The sequence below is a fragment of the Mirounga angustirostris genome, unplaced genomic scaffold, assembly GCF_029215605.1.
Source record: "Mirounga angustirostris isolate CCGP_5_RB_7025 unplaced genomic scaffold, mMirAng1.0.hap1 SCAF_7, whole genome shotgun sequence".
NCBI classification, from domain to species: domain Eukaryota; kingdom Metazoa; phylum Chordata; class Mammalia; order Carnivora; family Phocidae; genus Mirounga; species Mirounga angustirostris.
The window spans coordinates 28,872,160-28,894,831 of NW_026991715.1; the positions used below are offsets into that span (position 1 = coordinate 28,872,160).

The 22,672-nt window shown below is 44.2% G+C and overlaps 1 protein-coding gene and 1 long non-coding RNA gene across 3 annotated transcripts in view; one reads left to right on the plus strand and one right to left on the minus strand.

Annotated features, from left to right (window-relative positions):
- Positions 1–6,892: 6,892 nt before the first annotated feature.
- Positions 6,893–15,464, minus strand: CDKN2AIPNL (CDKN2A interacting protein N-terminal like). Of its 2 annotated transcripts, XR_006793720.3 has the most exons (4): positions 15,171–15,464; positions 13,798–13,897; positions 10,725–10,891; positions 6,893–7,878 (listed from the first exon to the last, which is right to left on the minus strand). XR_006793720.3 is itself a non-coding variant. In XM_045892689.3 (3 exons), the coding sequence occupies exons 1-3, from the start codon at positions 15,407–15,409 to the stop codon at positions 7,867–7,869; spliced, it is 351 nt and encodes a 116-aa protein (XP_045748645.1). In that variant the 5' UTR covers positions 15,410–15,461; the 3' UTR covers positions 6,893–7,866. The 2 variants fall into 2 exon arrangements, 1 of the variants encoding a protein (XP_045748645.1); XM_045892689.3 differs by lacking the exon at positions 10,725–10,891 and having other exon boundaries at positions 15,171–15,461.
- A 2-nt stretch (positions 15,465–15,466) lies between these two features.
- Positions 15,467–22,672, plus strand: part of LOC123856559 (uncharacterized) — an 84,426-nt gene continuing 77,220 nt past the window's right edge. Inside the window, exons 1-2 of the long non-coding RNA XR_006793721.3 lie at positions 15,467–15,653; positions 17,707–17,858. This is a non-coding gene — a long non-coding RNA (uncharacterized LOC123856559). The remainder of the gene's footprint in view (positions 15,654–17,706; positions 17,859–22,672) is intronic.

A 22,672-nucleotide genomic window follows, 5' to 3' on the forward strand; every position in this document is an offset into this window, starting at 1 on the left:
CAAATGTGTGTGCCATTCCTCTTTCAGTAATTTCTCCACCTCACCCCAGCCCCAGCTGCATTGGTTTAAAACAATTTTGTTAATAACGTCTTGAGGTTTTTACATTTCCTATTCATAGCATGGGCTAGGGCTTTTTTTTTTTTTTTCAGTTGGGCCAGAAAGACAAATGAGCTGTGCCTTTTGCAAACCTTTTTAGTATATGACTCATCACAAGCTCAGCAACATTAGCTCCTTGCTGGTTGAAATCAAGAACCCTGGAAGGAAGGGCTCCAGGCTTCCTCTTTGGCAGATGGAGGTTTCAGCCTTGGGTGAAAAGCCTGCATGGACTGACTTTCAGGAACTGCCATTGACTTGAGTGGTAAAGCTTGGCCACATGATGCTTTTGTTTATCAGTCACTCATAGAATAATATGTATGAGAAGACTAGAGAGTGTATTCTGCTGACAGCAAATAACCTTTTAGCTGGTTAGAGAGGTCTTTATATGGTGACAGTCTTGGTTTACAAGTATGATGCTTCTGTAGTCTTTTGGGGGGAGCTTTCTAAACCCCTACCTGGAAGACTGCGATCCTTAAAGCCACTGGGTTGGGTACTTGGTCTGGAGGGGATCAGAGCCTATCTATAAAAGGATCTCTGGCTCCATCAACCTGTACCATTTAGTTGTCATTATTCCTGGAATGCGGAGGGGTTCTGTGGTGTCTTGAAGGCTGCCAAAATGCAAACATTAAGAGCACTTAAAGCAGACCTCTTTATGCTGCTTCCTGTCTGAAGCCTGAGGTGTAAGTTGCCCTTTCCCTTCCCCCTTTACAAACAAAGCATTCTGCCAAGAATAGCACAGCCCACCACTGAGTTGGACCGGCTGCACTCCTGAATAAGAGAATGTCAAAGAGAGGTTTGCAGCAATTTGGCCTCTGTATAGTCACTTTACAAAACTGAGTTGGGAGATATTATGTTACTGTGGTGGTGTGAGTACAAAGACCACAAGGAACTGGAAGCTTCTTGTCCTGATAACATCCTGGGCAGAGCATAGGAAAAGAAATCAGAGATTCTAGTCCATATCAGCTTCAGCCAAAAGCTTGGAATATCACCTCCAAAGAAAAGCTGGATTGTAATCCCTGCTGTGTTTTAGCAGGCTGTGGTTATAGACCTGTACCTGCATGAGCATGTAAGGCTGTGGTTTCAGGTCGAGACTTACCAGAAGAGTTGAAAGGCTGCCTTTAGAATGAAGACGATGTCAATCCCAGGGGTGGGCACAAGGGATCTTTTGCAAGCCAACAAGATCAGTGAGGGCAGTTACTGGGGCCTGATGGTGGTGAGGCTGATGAACCCGTCTGTTCAGGGAGAAAGTTCCCCACCCTGGCTTTTGTTAGCCCTTACACATTGGTTCTTTGATGGGCTGTATATTATTTTGCACTGAGCAGCTTGAGAACAGCACAATCCCCATGGCACCTTCTCAAGACCAAGTCTGACGGATCAGGCTGGAAGAGCAACAATACAAATACAGTTCCAAAGACTGGAATGTAAATCCAAATACTAGGAAACCTCCTTTCCAGACAGCCTCTGGCAGTACATGCACAGGCCTGGACAGGAGGCCAGTAGGACAGCAGAGGACCTCCAGGGTCCAAGCTCCAAATCCTCTGGAGACACTGATTAGCAGGTTTCTGGTTTTTATAAAAGTAGAATGTAGTCATAAAAAATAATTTGGTAAACACAAAGGTAGAAGGAAGCATGAGTCATTGTCTCACCACCTGAGAAGCTGAAAACAAGTGGTTTAAGGGGAAGTGGGACTGTAGGTGATGGACCAAGTCCAACAGTTCCCAGTCAGCTGGGGTCCACAATTCACAGAGTGATAAAGTCTCAACGGTTTACAAGGTGAGACTCAGGCAAGCCTGCCATGCCAGTGCTAGGGCAAAGGCCATGTTCATGGAGAGGGGAGCACATCCACAGCCTTCACAAGCCCCAGACCCTAGATGCAGGAGTACAGGAGTTCCAAGGCACCTAGTGTTAGTGGACTCCAGTGGACCTATAAGCTCTGGCCACCTGCTGACCCCCAATCCCCATCCTGGAGGTTTTGTTATTTTTATTTTTTAGATTTTTTTTTTTTTTTTTTTTTGAGAGAGAGAGAATGAGAAAGCACAAGCAGGGGGAGCAGCAGAGGGAGAAGGAGAATCAGGCTCCCCACTGAGCAAGGAGCCCGACACGGGACTCGATCCCAGGCCCCTGAGATCATGACCCAAGCCAAAGGCAGACTAAACTGACTGAGCTACCCAGGCACGCCTGGAGGTTTTGCTTCTACCTCCCTCTCTGGGACCGCCAGGCATTTGATTAAGGCTGCATCGTTCAGTGCCTGCTGCCATTCATTTTGTCAGCATAGCTACTGAGTACTTAATGGGTGCCAACTCACATGTTTGGCACTATGCAACTGGAACTGATTTGGTCTGCCTTTCTGCAGCTCTGGGGATGGAGCCTGGTCTTGTGGGGGTCACTGTGGGTGCTCATTTTTCTTTTGTGTAAGTTAGTTGAAACATTTTGTTTTCCCAGCTTGGCCTCAAAGGGAGAGTAGGGTAGGAATGAAGCAGGGAAAGCTCACGAAGTGCCAGGTACTTAAAGAAATTTTTCCACTGAAGCCTCCAATAAAGATCAAAGTAAGAATCATCCCCCACTGTGAAGATCCCTACACTGATGTGAAGTAAATCAGGAGGAAGGAATTATCTACCAGTTTACATCTAGGTTCAGTTAAATATTCTTAATATGAGAAGATATCAAAGAGACAGGAAAATGCAGCCCCAGCAGTGAGATTTTGGTGCTAGGATCCACAGCAAAGCAAGGGCTTTTAGTCAGCAGGCCCGAACAGTTCAAGCTTGACCTCCTTACTGTTTTTTGGGGTTTTTTTTAAAGATTTTATTTATTTGAGAGAAAGAGAGAGAGAGAAACAGCATGAGAGGGGAGAGGGTCTGAGGGAGAAGCAGGCTCCCCGCTGAGCCGGGAGCCCGATGTGGGACTCGATCCCAGGACTCCGGGATCATGACCTGAGCCGAAGGCAGTCGCTTAACCAACTGAGCCACCCAGGCGCCCCGACCTCCTTACTGTTAATCACCCTTTCACTAAACCAGGGGAAGACCAAGACCTGCCTCAAGATGCCCTAACAGCATGTCTCCCAGGCAAATAGGTTGGAAGACCATAATCAAGGCTATTTTGGGGTCATCTGCCTACTCTTCCTAGGCTGGGAAAGAAGGATGGGACTTGGGCTGGGACCACCTGGGTTATGTCTAAAGAGCCCTCCTTGCCTGAGAGCACTGTCAAGGAAAAAAGTTCTGGTTCACATGTCCATGCCTAGGATATGCTAAGAATTATAGCTCTGTCTAACGGGAACTTAATAGTCTCAATTTTTACTTTTCTTTTTTGATTCCCAAGGGAATCTGTTCAGGTGATGTATTCTTGTTACCCCCACCTCCTCAGCTGGTTCTCTTGTCTGTGGGCAAAGCTTCAGGCCCACCTCCCTCCCTGAAAAAAGCACATATGCAAAGGACTCTGCCCCTAATGCTTGGCATTGTGAGAAAAACTAAACCAAAATGAGAAAGGCAGCCAACACACTGCCACCCCTAGACCTGAGAGTCCTAACTTGGAAGGACTAGAGTAAACTTCGGGGAAGAAACAGAACCTCATCTGGCTTGCTTTTCACTTAATGAATAAATAGCCTCTTTCACTTGCTTGCTCTTTATTTTAATGAAAACCAAGCCCAGAGAGATTCTTCTTCCCCAAGGGGTGTGTGTGTGTATAAAACTTTTTATATATAGGGGCGCCTGGGTGGCTCAGTCGTTAAGCGTCTGCCTTCGGCTCAGGTCATGGTCCCGGGGTCCTGGGATCGAGCCCCGCATCGGGCTCTCCGCTCTGCAGGAAGCCTGCTTCTCCCTCTCTCACTCCCCCTGCTTGTGTTCCCTCTCTGCCTATCTCTCTCTGTCAAATAAATAATAAATAAAATCTTAAAAAAAAAAAAAACTTTTTATATATAATATGTATATTATATATGTAATACATATCTTTTATTTATTTTTTATATATATAAATATATATATATATAATCTCCATGAGGGCAGATTTTTTTTAGTGTGCATTCAGCATTCGTTAAAGGAGGCAATTTCCATGACTACAATCTTTTTAAGTTCTAAAACTCTTGCCTCTTAAGATTTGTGTTTAGTCTTACTTCCTACAGAACCAAAAGGTGTCTCTTAACTAGTCGAGGATGAGAGCCATGACTAGATGACATGATACCTAGACTACGGTCCTCAGACTCCAGAAGTTGAGTCTCTTTCCAGACAAAAGGGGACCCAGCAGAGACTTTAGTGCTGAGCAGCAGAGAAACACTGAGTTACCTGACATTTAGAATAATATAAATCTCGGGGCACCTGGGTGGCTCAGTCGTTGGGCGTCTGCCTTCGGCTCGGGTCATGATTCCAGGTCCTGGGATCGAGCCCCGCATCGGGCTCCCTGCTCCGCGAGAAGCCTGCTTCTCCCTCTCCCACTCCCCCTGCTTGTGTTCCCTCTCTCACTGTGTCTCTCTGTCAAATAAATCAATTAAATCTTTAAAAAAAAAAAGAATATAAATCTCATTTCAGATGCGACAATGTGTATTTTCAGTGCCGTTTACTACAAATAGCAAAGCCTCAGAGGATGGGCAGTGATAATGAATCCTCCCAGTGCCCATGGAATAGGTAAGCCCTCAGGTCCACATGGATCCTGGAAATTCCTTGCCTCTGCAATGGTAGACAATTCATCAGGTGGGCTATAGACTCTAATGAATATTGTAAAAAGCAATTTTCTGGGTAATATAAAAGGGTATCACGGTTAATTGAGCACCCTAAACTGTACTGTTAGTACTTGCTTCTCACAAGGTCTTGAGACTTAAGTCTTTAACAGAAAAGATGCTCTCTAGTTGTTATTTGAAGGTAACAGTTTACCATGTCCCTTCCTATGATCTCATTTGATCCTTACCCCGTGTTGGACAGCACTGCATATACCAAGGCCAGTAATCTTGTAGTGAGCTGCAGTTTCACCATTAAGAGTGGGCCATTCTGCCTACACTACAAGGACTGCTGCAATGCAAAAATTTAGATTTCTGTGCCACTTTCTCTCCCAGAAAAACAAAGGATGAAATTCTAAAATACCGCTTAATTTTATAGATCAGATAGCTACAAAGGTTTTAAAGATGAGAAGAAAAACAGACAATTTAAGCTGAGGAAATGATAAGAAAACCCATTAGAAAATGGTTATCAGAAAATTTGCTTTTGACTAACTAGAGAAGTCTTCAAAAATACAGTGAAGAAGAATGGGGGAGGGGAACATGCAATCAGTGCACAATTTAAGCTTGCTTTCTGAAATGGATTTACGTTCCTGACAGGATGTTATTATTTTTAAAGGGCATTATATCTTACAAAGAAAATAGGATCTGTGATGAGAAACCTGTGAAAGATGCATTTTAGAAGTGAACATCCCCACTCTGATATTTCCCAATTTGTAAATTTGGTTTTTAAGCCTCACAAATTTGTATAGGTAACCAGAATAGAAAGAGGCTAGGCCACATGTGAGGAAGAGGCTAAGGCTCACTGAGCACTAGCTTACCCCTGTAACATCTTCGTCTTTGCCACAGCTCTTTGTGCTAGGTATTTCTATGACCTCCATTTCCCAGGTAAGGCTAGGGAGAGAAATGGTTTGCCCAGTTGTATCAGAGATCTTGACCTCACGTGGTCCACCCTAGTGATTGCTACAGATTAGACCCAGAAGCTGCAGAGAGATGTGCTCATCCAAGGTGTGATGCTTGTCCTTAGGCTTGAGCAGTGGGTGAGAGTCATCCCACTTGTCTGTTCCCAGCATCATGCTCCCACAGCCAGCTCTCCTCTTCAGCATTCCTGGTTTTTTTAATTACCTGGGTTTACTGGTAGGTTCAGCTAAGACAGGGTCCACTGCCTTATTCACCATTACCCCAAATACCAAGCCCAGTGATGAGTGAATTCTGCTGTGACTGTTATATTGCTGACCCCAAATGAAGTCCCTCTCTCAATATTTATGCCTGGAGGTAAGTTCTTAATGGTGGGTACTAAATAAGAAATAGAGGGCTCCTGGCTGGCTCAGTTGGTAGTGCATGCAACTCTTGATCTCAATGTCGTAAGTTGGAGCCCCAAGTTGGATGAAGAGATTACTTAAAAATAAAATCTTAGGGGCGCCTGGGTGGTTCAGTCGGTGAAGCATCTGCCTTCGGCTCAGGTCATGATTCCAGGGTCCTGGGATCAAGTCCCATATCGGGCTCCTCGCTCAGCAGGGAGCCTGCTTCTCCCTCTGCCTGCAGCTCCTCCTGCTTGTGCTCTAACAAATAAAAAAAATCTTTTTTTTTTTTTTGTATTTTTTTGTTTTTGTTTTTGTTTTTAAGATTTTATTTATTTGACAGAGAGACACAGCGAGAGAGGGAACACAAGCAGAGGGAGTGGGAGAGGGAGAAGCAGGCCTCCCGCTGAGCAGGGAGCCCGATGCGGGGCTCGATCCCAGGACCCTGGGATCATGACCTGAGCCGAAGGCAGACGCTTAATGACTGAGCCACCCAGGCGCCCCTAAAAAAAATCTTTAAAAAAAAAAATTTTTATGGGGCGACTGGGTGGCTCAGTCGTTAGGTGTCTGCCTTCGGCTCAGGTCATGGTCCCAGGGTCCTGGGATCGAGCCCTGCATCGGGCTCCCTGCTCAGCGGGAAGCCTGCTTCTCCCTCTCCCACTCCCTCTGCTTGTGTTCCCTCTCTCGCTGTCTCTCTCAAATACATAAATAAAATCTTTAAAAAAATTTTAAAATGGATGAGTGGAAGAGGGAGGGGATAAAGAACAGATATATTAACTAAGTGGGGAAAACAGAATTTCAGAGCAAAACAGCATTGCATTACACAAATATTTCTTCGGGGGCTATGGGCAAAGCAATCCTTAAGTCTAGAAGACCAAAACCCTCAGAATCCCTGCAGAAAAAGAGAATGTGGGCTTTACTCAGCTATCTAGGAGACCTTCTAGAAAATCTATAAATCAACTAGGCTGCCTGGATCAAGCTGTGGCATCTGGTGTCCATTTTAAAATAAGGCCAGATGCCCTTTCACAAGCCACCTCTTCCCATGAGCTGGTAGGTACCTGAGGCCTATGATTTGATTCTCACTCATCTCTTAAAAAAAGATGAGTGTGTGTGGCAGTGGCCATAAAGACGGCATAAACTTCAGAAAGAAATAAGGAAATAAGGGCGCCTAGGTGGCTCAGTCGGTGAAGTGTATGCCTTCGGCTCGAGTCATGATCTCAAGGTCCTGGGATCAAGCCCTGAGTCGGGCTCCCTGCTTAGCAGGGAGTCTGCTTATCCCTCTCCCTGTGCCCCTCCCCCCTTCTCATGCTCTCTTTCTCTCAAATAAATAAAATCTTAAAAAAAAAGAAATAAGGCTGGTTTGCCTCAGTGCGGGGAGGGGAAAAGACCATAAAACAGAATCAGACTTGAAAATACATTATTGAAAAGTCCAAATTGTAAAATTCACTACCGGCAATTATTACAACAACATAAAAAAAAAAAAAAAAGCATTTTTAACAAAAAGTTTGACATTCAAAAAGTGAAAATAAAAAAAGAGGGCATGATTTATAAATACATAAATATCCATGCACACTTTTACAATGATAGCTACTGGAAGAATGAGACCTTTTAAAACTCCAAACTAGACAAGATTGTCATTCCAACTGCCTCTTTCCTACATGTTGGAAATACCAGGAATCTTAAGAGAGCTGCTGTGGTCCATGTCACATTCATCCCAGCCTCCTTCCTAAGCCTGTAGCTGATGCTGGAAAATGTGATGAATCTTCTGCCTCAGCTTTGATGCTGGGGGAAAAAAAAGAAAAGGTTATTTAGCTATGTAGTCCAGCAAATCTAATTTATAAATTAAAATACAGCATGAAGGGTGCCTGGGTGGCTCAGTCAATTAAGTTTCTGCCTTCCACTAAGGTCATGGTGCTGGAGTCCCAGGACTGAGTCCTACATGGGGCTCCCTGCTCAGTGGGGAGTCTGCTTCTTCCTCTCCCTCTGCCTCTCCCCCGGCTTGTGTGCTCTCTCTCGCTCTCTCAAATAAATAAAATCTTTTACAAAATAAAATACAGCAGTAATACAATATTTATCTACCTAGATGGAAAGTAGACTCAAATTATTATTTTAGTACATACAGAAAATTCAACAAAACATTGAACATGCCATCTATTTGGGACCTAGAGCCTAATTTTTTTGTCTTGACACCTGTGATCTATAAATGCTGACAATTTAAAGTAATAACAGAAACACCTGAAATATAACTTTCTTCATGGCATGCTCTTCAGTGAAGGGTTCTAAAAGCAGAATCACACAACACTCTTCTAAATTAAAATCAGTTGAATCCAGGTAGTAATTCACAAGATTTCACATTGACTCAGGATATTTAGGAGATGTGAAGGTTATGTATTCCTGGATTTCACACTATTAGAAACTGTAAATGCATGTCTTCAAATAGTGGCGAACTGAAGCAGATATATTCTTTCTGGGTGCTCTCTAGCACCTTTGGTAAATTTAAACTTAGCTTTAGACAACTTTTAAGCTGGGTGCGAAGAAATCATGTTGGCTGTCACCTTGTATTTGAATGGATTTCCTTAACATTTAGCAGTGCAAGTGAATCAATCTGAGAGTCTTTTTAGTAATAAGAGTTTTCAAGGTATGACCTATTTCCTAGCTAAGCCTGTCACTCCAGTCTTTTTGAGGAATGAAACAGCAAAATTCCTCAGGAAAAGCAAAATATAACAAGTCTTTCCCCTTTTGGGAGAATGCAGTATCACCTAAAGAAACCATCATTGGGGCACCTGGGTGGCTCAGTTGGTTGAGCAGCTGCCTTCAGCTCGGGTCATGGTCCCGGGCTCCTGGGATCGAGCCCCGCATCAGGCTCCCTGCTCGGCGGAGAGCCTGCTTCTCCCTCTCCCTCTGCCTGCCACTCTGCCTACTTGTGCTATCTCTCTGTCAAATAAATAAATAAATAATATCTTTAAAAAAAAAAAAAAGAAAGAAACCATCATTACTCCAAAGGAAAAGAAAATCCCCTAAGCCATCTTTCCAATTTCCCATAGAACAGACCAAGACTATGGCAGCCAAGAAGCTGCCACAGCCCGGGCTGCTGCAAGTACGGTCTTTGACACAAGGTGTTGGCATGTGATGTACTCATCCTGAGCACCGGGCAACAGTCTGGCCTGGGGGGTCAGAATCAGCTTTTCTGGCTTTTTCTCTCTCTAGTGGATAAAGGGGAAAAGGTAGCTCCATTCATCTGACAGGCTGAATTTGTTTTAATACTTCCAAATACTTGCCGCTTTAAAATCACATCTCCTTTCACCACAGGAGTGGCTTTTCCATTACCTTAGAGCTTGCCAAGATTGGACATAATGCACAGAAAAGCACTTCTTCAAAGGCAAGTATGCTTGTTTTCCTACCTTCTCGTTCACATTTCAAATCCAGTCACCTTCCGTACTGCCATTTTCCTTCTTGGATAAAAATGTTCTTAGGAATAATGGGCCAAGAAATTAAGTTGACAAATTCTTTCTGTGAGCCAATAATGAGAGCTTCCTCGTTAATCACTCCTCTTTCTCCTTAAGACAACGGCTTGGAAATATTACCTCTGACAGTGCTAGTAATGACACCCTTCCTGAGTGAGCTGCTGCCCTTTGTAAATTACTGCTCGCTAATGGATAAAGCTGGTCTGCCACAAAGGCTGCTAGTAGCTGCCTAGGGATGACTGTTAGATCCCTGAGATTGTTTGCTCAGTATATTTGTATTTGAATCTGAAGAAAAATCATACACTGCAACTGTGTGATAAATACCACCTGTCAGAGAACAATGCTCATTTCTTTTCTCAGACCAAAAAAATAAGAGTTGGATAGACCACAGAGATGTATCTGCCTCAAAACTGCAGTATATAATTTTTTTAAATCTTACTTTATTTTTTTTAAAGATTTTATTTATTTATTTGAGAGACAGAGAGAGAGAATGAGCATGGGGAGGGGCAGAGGGGGAGAGAAAAGCAGACTCCCCACCAAGGGCTCGATCCCAGGACCCTGAGATCATGACCTGAGCCAAAGGTGGACACTTCACCGACTGAGCCAGCCAGACGCCTCTTAAATCTTACTCTAAAGAAATTATGTCCTAAGTTACCTTCACTGTCCAGTCTCAAGATGCCAACAATGCCAGGTGATTCATTTCTACTTGCTAGCTAGCTTTAAAACCCACCTAAACTCTAATTTCAGAGCTCAGGATCTATTCTAGGCAGAACTACGACACTTTCAGGTGCATGGCTCAATATCAGGGGTTTTTTGTTTGTTTGTTTGTTTGGTATGTGGCCTAGCCATGTTGCTTAATGTTTGCCAGCCTCTATTACACGCAAAAACTTCAGGCAAGAGACAAAAGAACTGCTGGGAAGTCCCCATGACTCTTTCCAGTGGCTTCCCAGGGTGGCCTTCAATAGAGAAGGGACGGCCTTCAACACCACTCAAGTCTGTCATAGCACACACATCCGAAGAGTCCTTCTCAGGATCGAAGTATCCAGAAGTCTTAAAAACTGGCAAAACTCTGCATACCCTTTAAGGATCTCACTTCTCAGGGTTAAATGAGTTTCATTTTCAGTGGTATCAATAGTCTAAAACTTGGCTACTAAGAAAACTTACGTTTTATTGAAAGGAAGCCGGAACACACACAATCCGCAAGTGCTCTAGAAGTAGAGGCTCCCCGCAGGCTTCTTCCAGGTAGCTAGGTGAGTGTGACTAGTCTGATGGCAGAGCTGCTTTCAGGGATACCAGGTTTGTGCCTGAGGACTCTTCTCTGGAGGCTGACACTGGGCAATGACAGTGTCAGAAATGAACATCCCAGGACAGAGGACTCCTATACTGTGGAGGTTCAAGACCCCTTCACAGTATTAACAGATTAGAGAAACGCCCTGGCCCAACACAGACATGTAGTTCTTCACACTGGTGTATGGACATGCTTATCAATTACAAAAGCTCCCTTGGTCTGTGACCCAAACATCGTGAAGGGTTCTGATCTCTAATAGTCCAGAAGACTATGACTACATATAAGACAGAGAAGTATAGGGGCGCCTGGGTGGCTCAGTTGGCTAAGCACCTGCCTTCAGCTCAGGTCATGATCTCAGAGTCCTGGGATCAAACTCCACATTGGGTTCCCTGCTTCTCCCTCGCCCTCTGCCCCTTCCTCTTGCTCATTCTCTCTCTCACACAAATAAATAAAAATCTTAAAAAAAAAAAAAAAAGTATAACAAAATTGACTTGAAAAAAGTTTTAAGGACGGCAAAATACCTCTTGGGAGTAAAAAGCAAGGAAAGAACCTGCTACACGCAGTTAGGAAGTAAAAGCTGATCCTACTCCTGCCTAGGGGGGTGCACTCAGGCAGCCAGCAACTATCTAGCTGCCCCATGACTGAGCCCCAGGAACCTCACCACTATGGGACACTGATGAACTGCCCAGAGATTTTTTTTTTAAAGTATTATATGAGACAATCCAAAAAGTCACAAACTTCCAATTTCTGACCCCAGATTCAGATTTTAAAAGAGTATTTTTTTTTTAGCAAAACTATTTGAAATCAAGTGGGGTATGCTGTTTGAGACTGAAGTACTTTCTGGGAAGCTGAAGTTTTGATTAGTTCCTTGATACCCACACAGAAGGGAACCTCTTTATATGCCCTGCCTCCCAAAACAAAACCCAACAAGGATGAGGTAAGGGCTTACCTGTATTTCTGAGAATAGAAATAAAATGGACTTGCAGCCTTTTACTCTATTGCTTTCGTCAATTTTGTAAGCATTTTCTAAGCTGCTCTTAGGTAAGCCTATACTAGGTTTTGGAGACAGAAGGACTAAAACTTTGGGCACCATCTCTTCCCTTGAAAAGCTTACAATCTTCTAAAATAGACCTGGTAGAGTGCCAAAGAAACAAACTTTGGGAGAGAGGAAGCAATTAATTTTGCTGCCTGAAAAGGCCCAGGCAAATGAGAAAAAGCATGTCTTGGGGTGCCTGGGTGGCTCATTCGGTTAAGTGTCGGACTTCAGCTCAGCTTCATGATCTCAGGGTCAGGGGATGGAGCCCCACATCGAGCTCCACACTCAACAGGGAGTCTGCTGGAGATTCTCTTCTCCCTCTCCCTCTGCCCTCCCCTGCTCCCCTGCCCCACTAGTGCTGCTCTCTAAAATAAATACATCTTAAAAAAAAGAAGAAGCATGTCTTAGGGGATTCTGAACAACAACTGGGATGCCCAGCCCATCACCTGAGCTTCTTTCTCCCACACTCTCCAGGGCCCCAGCACAAGGACCCAGATACAAGGCTCCCCAGGCAATAGCTCACCATGTAAAGTCTGCAACCTCATATCAGACTAAGCCCTACAGAGTTGACACCTGTGATCTATAAATGCTGACAATTTAAAGTGATAACAGAACAGCTATATGTGGGTATTATTCTATCTACATTTCCATCAGCAAGTCAGATGGGCCAAACCAATCTGGTTAGACCCTCACCCGTTGGGGTAAAGATGAGTTAATGTTACCAACAAGATTTTTTAATAAGTGGAAAGCTGTAGCATTCTAGCCAACATTTTCTTAAAAATTAAGCAAAAAGCTCAAAACTTCATAAAGGAAGTTTAGAGGTTAAATTTATGAATTACTCCAACAACAATGTGTAATTTAGTTGTTATCTAGTTATGAAAAGGCTTATACCAATTACAGAGAAATGAAAGTGAAAAGGCACTTAAGTGTCCACAGATAAATGAATGGATAAAGAAGATGTGCTGTTATACATAATGGAATACTACTCAGCGATAATAAAAAAAAAAAAAGATCTTGACATTTGCTACATGGTTGGGCCTAGAGTGCATTACACTAAGTGAAATAAGACAGATGAATTTCACTTATTATGTGGAATCTAAAAAAAACAACAAACAAAACCAGGTTCATAGATTCAGGAAACATTGTTGGTTACCAGGTGGGGGGTGGGTCACAGAGGTGAAGGGCATTTAAGACGTCCAAACTTCCGATTATAAAATAAACTAAGTCATAAGGATGTGATGTACATACAGCACAGAGAATACAGTCAGTAATACTGTGACAGCTTTGTATGGTGAATGATGGATAACTAGATAATAAGTAGAGATTATTTTGTAACGTATAAAAACATTATGATGTGCACCTGAAACGAATAGGATATTGTATGTCAATTATACTTCAGTAACAAATTAAAAAAAAAATTTTTTAAGATTTTATTTGACAGAGAGAGAGAGAGCACAAGCAGAGGGAGCGGCCGGCAGAGGGAGAAGCAGACTTCCCGCCGTGCAAGAAGCCCGATGTGGGACTCGATCCCAGGACACTGAGCCACCCAGGCGTCCTAAATTTTTAAACATTTTTAATGAGGGGCGCCTGGGTGGCTCGGTCGTTGGGCGTCTGCCTTCGGCTCAGGTCATGGTCCCAGGATCCTGGGATCGAGTCCCGAGACAGGTTCCCTGCTCGGCAGGGAGCCTGCAGGGAGCCTGCTTTTCCCCCTCCCACTCCCCCTGCTTGTGTTCCCTCTCTTGCTCGCTCTCTCTGTCAAATAAATAAATTTAAAAAAAAAATCTTAAAAAAAATTTTTTTTAATCAAAGGGCTTAGATCCTTGGGGAGTAAACAATATACTCTAACACATCAACATAAAAGCAGGGGCCATTAATGCTATACCATTTCAAATGCACTTAGAAACCCTGTTTACCTTTTTCATTAATTCACTCCTGGTAGTAAACTGTGGCAGGTCTTCCACTTCAATTCCATCAGCCATTTCCATCACTTTGTCTAAAAGGTCTTTGTTGTAACTGCACAATAAAAAGTAGTAAGATAAAAACCGTGGAGAAATTACTTGTCACTATGGGTTAATGAGAAATTGCAAGTAGCCCAACTCAGCATTCTGATGTGATACTACAGGGGAAATGGACACATGCTCAGCGGCAGGTTAGGAAACCTTCTTCTGGCTTGTGGATTCAGAAGCGACTGTAGGAATGCAAATAGAGCAGGCGTTTCAAGATTTACAAAACAAAAAAGATTTACAAAAATAGAGGCAATGTACATCTGGCAGTACATATTCATGGATACAGTATGAGGACCAAATGTTTTATTTTTTAAACACACGGAATGTTGGTCTAATGTAAATAACATCATTTGTTCATTTTTCCAATTTTCTGACATCTTCCTAGTCTTGGAGCCCATTAACCAGGATTTCTCAGGGGCACCCAGAAAACAGAGGAAAAGCCTTTGGCACTGCTCCTCCAAATCCTGCTCTAACAACCCCAACAAACCAAGTGGCTAAGGGCTGGCGGAAGCATATGACTGGAGTCCGAGAGCCAAAACGGGCCCAGAAACCAGGACTAAGACAAGTCATCTTACTATCCTAGCACAATTTCAAGACACTAAAATAAAAGGATGTGGGAGCTTCAAGATTTGACACCTTCTTCCTTGAGGGCGTACAAGGGGCGCCTTATCCAGCACTTCAACAACAGCCCCTTGAAGTCATCTGTTATTTTCCTAACAGGAAAGGCAGAGAGGCAAAAGAGTCCAGCAGACTGGGGAGTGGGGAGAAAAAGCCAAAGGCCACAGATCACATCCTGCCATAAACGGTAAAATCCACAATCCTGCCAGAAGACATATGGCCCTCTCTCAGCTCCTTCATATGTAAAATGGGGATCTCAGTTTCTGTGTCTGCACGTTTGCCATGTGGGTGGAAGGAGCCAAGACACTTACAATGCACTCCGCAAAGGCGATGGTTTAAACTAATAGTATTAATACAGATGACAATGGCATTTTAGCGCCCACCATAGATTGAGCTCTTGCTAAATAGCCTGTGCTAGGTGCATTTTTTTTTTTCTCTTTAATACTGTAGTCTTCACAACTCATTTTCCAAATGAGGAAATTGAGGCTCTGAGAGGTTAAATGTCTTTCCAAGGAGCTGGCTAGCGTGGGAATCAGCCATAGGCCGGGCCAGTGCGGCGGGAGGTTGGGGGCGGGGTCAGCACTGGGCAGGGGTCGGCCCTAGGGGAGGGCTGCGGGTCTGAAGGCAGGGGACAGGGTCAGCCAGCCCGCAGGGGTCCGCACCTGCAACCCAGGAAGAGGTGGTTGGCCCACACCATGGAGAGGGACAGCAGCTGGTCCAGGCGGCCGCCGCCATCGGGCGGGTCGCGGTAGTCGGGCAAGTGGCGCAGAATGAATTCCATGCGAGCCTTCCATTGCTTCTCGCTCTCCGAGTAGGAGCGGAACTGCTCCGCGAAGTCGGCCGCCTGCCGCACCCCCGAAACTAGCTCCTCCACCGCGGCGGCCGCCTCGCCACCCACCATGGCGCCCTCCGCCGCCGAAGGCCGCACCCGCCCGCCGCCTTCCCGACTCGCACCGCGCCACGTCCTGGCGGCTAGAGGGCCCCCTGCGGCGCGCGACTGCTCCGGAGGACCGACCTGGAGCGCCCTCGCCGGGAGCGGCGGCCTCACCGGCTCGGGCCCCTCAGACCTCCACAGCCTGCTGCGCCTGGCGTGCGTCTACGCGGGGGCCGCTGAGGCCATTCTCAGTCGACCCCGCGGGGAACCGGTAGGGAAACTGAGGCCCCCAAGCACAAAGACGGAGTGCCCCTCTCCCATTCGGCAGCTGGGTGCCAGCCAGAGCTGTGCTGTGTCCTTGCCCTGGGGGCTCCCCGGGCCCCTGGCCGCACACGGATGCCCTCAGTTCTGAGGGCTTTATATGTGTAGCTGCTCCGGGTCTGTCTTTGATTAATTCCCAGTTGTGGCCCGCCTTCCTGGAGCTAGCCATCCGTCCAATTAAATACCTGCCAGGCTTTTTGCTAGATGCTGGGGATGCAAGAGAGCAAACTCAGATCCCTGGACTAATGAACTTTGCCGTCTACTGGGGGAGGCAAACATTGGTGAAAGAATTGCTTGAGTGAACAGTTTCAGCATTGGCAGATGTTAATGAGAGGCCCAGAGTGTTAGGAGCATGAACAAGCAAGGGACCTGATCCAGACTTGGAGATCAGGGAAATGATGCTGGAGAGCCAAGGGATGAATAGGAGTTAACCACTTAAAGAGACATAGGCCATGGCAAGACACAGCCTGGCCTGGTAAGAGAACGCCAAGATCTGTGGGACAGGGTCCTAGAGCGGAGGAGATGAGGTTGCAAAGATCAGCAAGAATAGTAGGCCATGGTAGGGACTGTGGTCTAGATCCTAAGAAGAATGCGAGTGTCTGAAGGATTTTAACCAGAGCAGAGACACCCCTGTTTCCAAAAGATGTTGGAAGGAGCCAGAATAGATGTGTCCACATGAGATGAGCAAGTGAGACTGGCATAACTCTGCTGGCCATTCAAGGGACAGGGAGCAGATCCACAGAGAGAAGAGCTTACTTGTAAGTGGTGAATTTCCCATCCCTGGAAGCATTCAAGTATAGTACTTGGGAAATCACTTGAGCCCCCATCAGCCTTGAGAGGTTATTGACCTAAGATGATGCCCCTTCATCCCTCATCACTTGTGGGGAGAGGTATAGAGCCTGCCCTAGAGTTCATGATCCTGGTCTCCAGCGTAGTATATTGTGAATAGGATCCAGGGACAGATTCTGATGGGATGTCAGGACCCCAGCAGACAGAAACCCCATCCAAAATGGAAATACCAGGCAGTATAATGAGAAGACTGTGCCTGCAGACCCAGCACCAGGCTCACTAAAGTCCCATTAAGGTTAACAATAAGGAGGCATGCCACTCTCACCCTGGCAAGCAAGGAGAATGTGAACAGTCACAGCTTCTCCACAGCAATCAGGAATAGGTGCCCACAGCTGGGGCTCTCAAAATTGAGTGCAGATCACACTCCTTGAGGGACTTGTTGAAATAGCAATTCCCGGGCCTATCACTGGATGCTCAGAATCAAGGTTCCAAGTATTCCATCTGCCACTGACCAAACTTTGAAAATCATTGATGAGCCTTCTCTGAACCAAATTCTTGGTCACCTGCTGTACAGTTGAGAAGCTGGCCCCGAAATAGGAACCCAGGGTTTGTTATCAGCAGCTGTAGCTACACAGATAACTTGGCCAATGGGGTGGGAAAAAGCTAGGGGTCATCCAGCAACGAGCTTATTTACCTACATACAAATATATTCAAACATGCATGCAAGGTATAAGAACCTAAAAGTGCACAAATAGGTATTATTAAAAATAATATGATACTGTTATATTATTCTTTCAAAATGCGAAATTGTCTAAAAATGTTAGTATTAACATTTTACAGGACCCTGTGGCAAGTCCAATTCTTGTCCAGGTTATTATTTCTAATTTGTTTTTATGATTCAGATTCCTTAGAATGGAGTACTTATATAAACAAGAATCAATTTTCCTACCTCATCTTTTTTTTTTTAAGATTTATTTATTTATTTTAGAGAAAGAGCACAAGCGAGCAGGGGAGGGGCAGAGGGAGAGGGAGAGAGAATCTCAAGCAGACTCCCCACTGAGCATGGAGCCTCACATGGGCCTCGATTTCATGACCCTGAGATCATGACCTGAGCCAAAATCAAGAGTTAGAGGCTTAACAGACTGAGCCACCCAGGTGCCCCTCTACCTCATCTTTTTTTTTTTTTTTTAAGATTTTATCTATTTATTTGACAGAGAGGGAGAACACAAACAGCAGGAGTAGCAGGCAGAGGGAGAGAAAGAAGCAGGCTTCCTACCAAGCAGAGAACCTGATGTGGGGCTCGATCCCAGGACCCCAGCATCATGACCTGAGCCGAAGTCAGTGCTTAATCACCTGAGCCACCCAGGTACCCCTACCTCATCTTTTTTTTTTTATCTTTATTGGGATATAATTCACATACCATAAAATTCACCCATTTAAAGTATGTAATTCAGGCACCTGGGTGGCTCAGTTGCTTCTCCTTCTGACCCTCCCCCCTCTCATGTGCTCTCTCTCTCATTCTTTCTCTCTCAAATGAATAAATAAAATCTTTAAAAAAAATAATGAGGTATATAATTCAGGGGTGCCTGGATGGCTCAGTCATTAAGCGTCTGCCTTCGGCTCAGGTCCTGATCCTAGGGTCCTGGGATCGAGCTGCACGTCGGGCTCCCTGCTCAGTGGGAAGCCTGCTTCTCCCTCTCCCACTCCCCCTGCTTGTGTTCCCTCTCTCGCTGTGTCTCTCTCTCTGTCAAATAAATAAATAAAATCTTAAAAAAAAAAAAGTATATAATTCAATGGTTTTAGTGTAGTCACAGATTTGTGCAACTATCAACACAAGCTGAAAATAGAACATTTCATCACCCCCAGAAGAAACCCCATACCCTTTAGCAGTTACTTTCCATTCCCTCCAGCACCTGGCAACCACTAATCTACTTTTTGTCTCTATGGGTTTCCTATTCTGCATGTGTAACATAAATGGAATCATATAGTATGTAGTCTTTTGTGTCTAGCGCTTTCACTTATACCATGTTTTCAAGGTTCATCCACGTTGTACCTTGTGTCAGCTCTTCATTCCTTTTTGTGGTTGAAAAACACCCCATTAGGGCGCCTGGGTGGCTCAGTTGGTTAAGCGACTGCCTTCGGCTCAGGTCATGATCCTGGAGTCCCCGGATCGAGTCCCGCATCTGGCTTCTTGCTCAGCAGGGAGTCTGCTTCTCCCTCTGACCCTCCCCCATCTCATGCTCTCTCTCTTTCTCTCTCTCAAATAAATAAATAAATAAATAAATAAATCTAAAAAAAAAAAAAGAAAAACACGCCATTATATGGATATGGCACATTCTGTTTATCCATTCACCATTTGATGGACATCTGGGTTGTTTCTACATTTTGGCTCTTATGAATAATGCTTCTGTGAACATTCATGTACACGTTTTTGTGTGACATCCGTTTTCAATTGTCTTGGATATATACTGGATTGCTGGGTCTATGTTTAACCCTTTGAAGACCTGGCAGATTGTTTGCCACAGTGTCTGCACCATTCTAAACACTCACCACCAATGTATGAGGGTTCCAGCTTCTCCACATCCCTGCCATCAATTACTATTTTCCCTTTTTTTTTATTATAGTCATTTTAGCGAGTACAGAGTTATATCTCATTGTGGTTTTGTATCTCCCTAAAACTAATGATATTGAGCATCTTTCATGTGGTTATTGGCCATTTGTCTATCTTCTTTGGAGAAATGTCTATTCAGATACTTTGCCATTAAGAGAAAAAAAAAACATTATTTTTAGAGCAGTTTTATTTATTTATTTATTTTTAAAGATTTATTTATTTGACAGAGAGAGACACAGCAAGAGAGGGAACACAAGCTGGGGGAGTGGGAGAGGGAGAAGCAGGCTTCCCGCTGAGCAGGGAGCCCGATGCGGGGCTCGATCCCAAGACCCTGGGACCATGACCCAAGCCAAAGGCAGACACTTAACCGACTGAGCCACCCAGGCCCCTAGAGCAGTTTTAGGTTTGCGGCAAAATTGAGCAGAAAGTGCAGTTTCCATCTCCCTCATCCCTCCCCTCCCTCCAACTATCAATATCTAGCACCAGAATGGGACATTTGTGACATTGACACATCATTATCGTCCAAAGTCCATAGTTTACATTAGGGTTTATTCTTAGAGTTGTATGTTCTCTGGCTTTTGATGAATGTGTAAGGACATGTATCCACCATTATAGCAACATACAGAAGAGTTTGCTGCCCTAAAAATCCTGTCTTTTGAAGAGCAAAATTTTAAATTTTGATGAAATACAAATTTATTTCTTCTGAGTCATGCTTTTTGGTCTAAGAAACTTTGCCTAACCCAATGACATGAACATTTTCTGTTTTCTTCTGGAAGTTTTAGGTTTTACATTTAGATACATGATTCATTTCAAGTTAATTTTTGTATATGATGCAAGGTATGGGCTGTCAAGAAGGAAAAAGGATATAAGATCTCACCCTACTTGTAAGCTAACAAGTTACCTACCGTGCCACAGTTTCAGTGGCTGCTGGTAAAAGACATAGCCTCCTACATAGAGACAAAGACCTTTATGACCCACAGCATTGGGAGCAGCACGGGCCTCAGGTTTATGTTGGTTCCCCTTGTCCACAAGTTCCACAGGAGCTATGCCAAAGGGTCAGGCGGATGAAGTACAAACGGTACACACAGTGGGTTTGTATCACAGCTGAGGAACACTAAGCTTAGGGAACAGCAGTCTTTTTTTTTTTTTTAAAGATTTTATTTATTTATTTGAGACAGAGAGAATGAGAGAGACAGAGAGCACATGAGAGGGGGGAGGGTCAGAGGGAGAAGCAGGCTCCCTGCCGAGCAGGGAGCCCGATGCGGGACTCGATCCCGGGACTCCAGAATCATGACCTGAGCCGAAGGCAGTCGCTCAACCAACTGAGCCACCCAGGCGCCCGGGAACAGCAGTCTTTTTATAAAGGACTGCAAGCAGACCTGCCCAACCTTCGGCCCAGAACAATGCATAACCTTTTTAATCTGTACAGTAAACAAACCTGCCCTTTACTCTGAAGGTGGACACTATCTCTAAGCTGTCTCATAGACAAACTCCTTAAAAAGACAGCCTGCAACAAAAGGGCAGTTAGAGTCTAACTCTTAAGATGTGCAGATGAATGAGAGACCCACTGAGAATTATGAGAATTGTCTTCCAACAAAAGTTGAAATTCTTTTTTTTTTTTTTTTTTGCATATGGTCATCTAATTGGTCCAGTACAATTTGTTGAAAGGACTATCTTTTTTCCATTCAATTACCTTAATATCCTTGTCAAAAATCAGTTGACCGGGGCGCCCGGGTGGCTTAGTCATTAAGCGTCCGCCTTCGGCTCGGGTCATGATCCCAGGGTCCTGGGATCGAGTCCCACATCGGGCTCCCTGCTCAGCGGGGAGTCTACTTCTCCCTCTCCTTCTGCCTGCCACTCTGCCTACTTGTGCTCTCTCTAATCTCTCAGTCAAATAAATAAAATCTTAAAAAAAAAAAAATCAGTTGACCATATTTGTGTGAGTCTATTTCTGGACTCTCTATTCTGTGTCATTGATCTCTGTGTCTATCTTTTTACTAATACTATACTGTCTTGATAAGGGAGACTCAGGAGTTAGCAAACTTTTTCTGTAAAGGGTGGGCTACATATAATTCCTGTTGCATATTTTTCTTTGTTTCTTTTTCCAACTATTTAAAAATGTAAAAAACATTTGTATCTTGTGGGCTTTACAAAAACAGGCTGCAGGCTAGATTTTGCTCATGGGCAATAACGTGCCAACCCGAGCTGTAGCTTTATAATAAGTCTTAAGATCAAATTGTTTCAGTCCTCCAATGGTGTTCTTTTCCAAAATTGTTTTGGCTATTTTATTTCTTTATATATATTTATATAATATATATATTTAAATTTATATGTATATATATAAGTTCATTTATTTATTTATTTAAGTAATCTCTACACCCAACATAGGGCTTGAACTCACAACCCTGAGATCAAGAGTCACATGCTCTTTTATTTTTTCTTTTTTTAAAGATTTTATTTCTTTGACAGAGAGAGACACAGCGAGAGAGGGAACACAAGCAGGAGGAGTGGGAGAGGGAGAAGCAGGCTTCCCGCTGAGCAGGGAGTCCAGTGCGGGGCTTGATCACAGGACCCTGGGATCATGACCTGAGCTGAGGGCAGACGCTTAACAACTGAGCCACCCAGGCGCCCCGAGTCACATGCTCTTCTGACTGAGCCAGCCAGGAGCCCCTTTTGGCTATTTTAGTCTGTTGCATTTTAATACAGATTTGAGCATTAGCTTGTCAGTTTCTAGAAAAACAGGCTGCTGGGTTTTTAATTGGGGTTGTATTGAATCTATAGATTGATTTAGGGAAAATTAACATCTTAATATTGAATCTTGGAATCCATAAACATGGTATATCTCCCCATTTATTTAGGTCTTATTGTTGTTGTGTATTTAAAAACCCAGTGAAACATTAGATTAATATACATATTTACTACTTCATTTGTTCTTCATTCCTTCTCTATCTCTTACCTTCCATGTGGTATCATTTTTCTTCTACCTGAAAAATATTGTTAGTATTTTCCTTAGTAAAAACCTGCTGGTGACAAGCTCACTTTTTGTCAATCTGAAAGTGACGTTATTTTGCCCTCTGTATTACTTATATGGCTGCATAACAAGTTTCTCCAAAACCTAATGATTTAAAAAAAAATAAACATTTATTATCTAACAACCTGTATAAAACAGGAATTCAGGGGGCGCCCGCACTTGGTGCATTTGGTTAAGTGTCAGACTCTTGGTTTAGGCTCAGGTCGTGATCTCAGGGTTGTGAGGTCAAGCCCCTCATCAGGCTCTGTACTCAGCAAGGAGTCTGCTTAAGTTTCTCTCTCCCTCTCCCTCTGCCCACCCCTGCCCCTCTTATGCACACACGTAGGCACACACACACTCTCTCTCTCTATCTGTCTCTCAAATAAATACATAAATAATTTTTAAAAAACAACAACAGGAGCACCTGGGTGGCCCGATCAGTTAGATGTCTGCCTTTGGCTTGGGTCATGGTCCCAGGGTCCTGGGATTGAGCCCCCCATCGGCTCCCTGCTCAGTGGGGAGCCTGCTTCTCCCACTCCCGCTGCTTGTGCTCTCTCTC

What these genes read in the sequence shown, in the direction of transcription:
- CDKN2AIPNL (XM_045892689.3), bottom strand. Translation starts at nt 15,409, where the DNA reads ATGGTGGGTGGCGAGGCGGCCGCCGCGGTGGAGGAGCTAGTTTCGGGG. An exon ending in CACCTCTTCCTGGGTTGCAG is followed by an intron (nt 13,898 to 15,170) that starts GTGCGGACCCCT and finishes TTTATTGTGCAG; the next exon opens with TTACAACAAAGACCTTTTAG.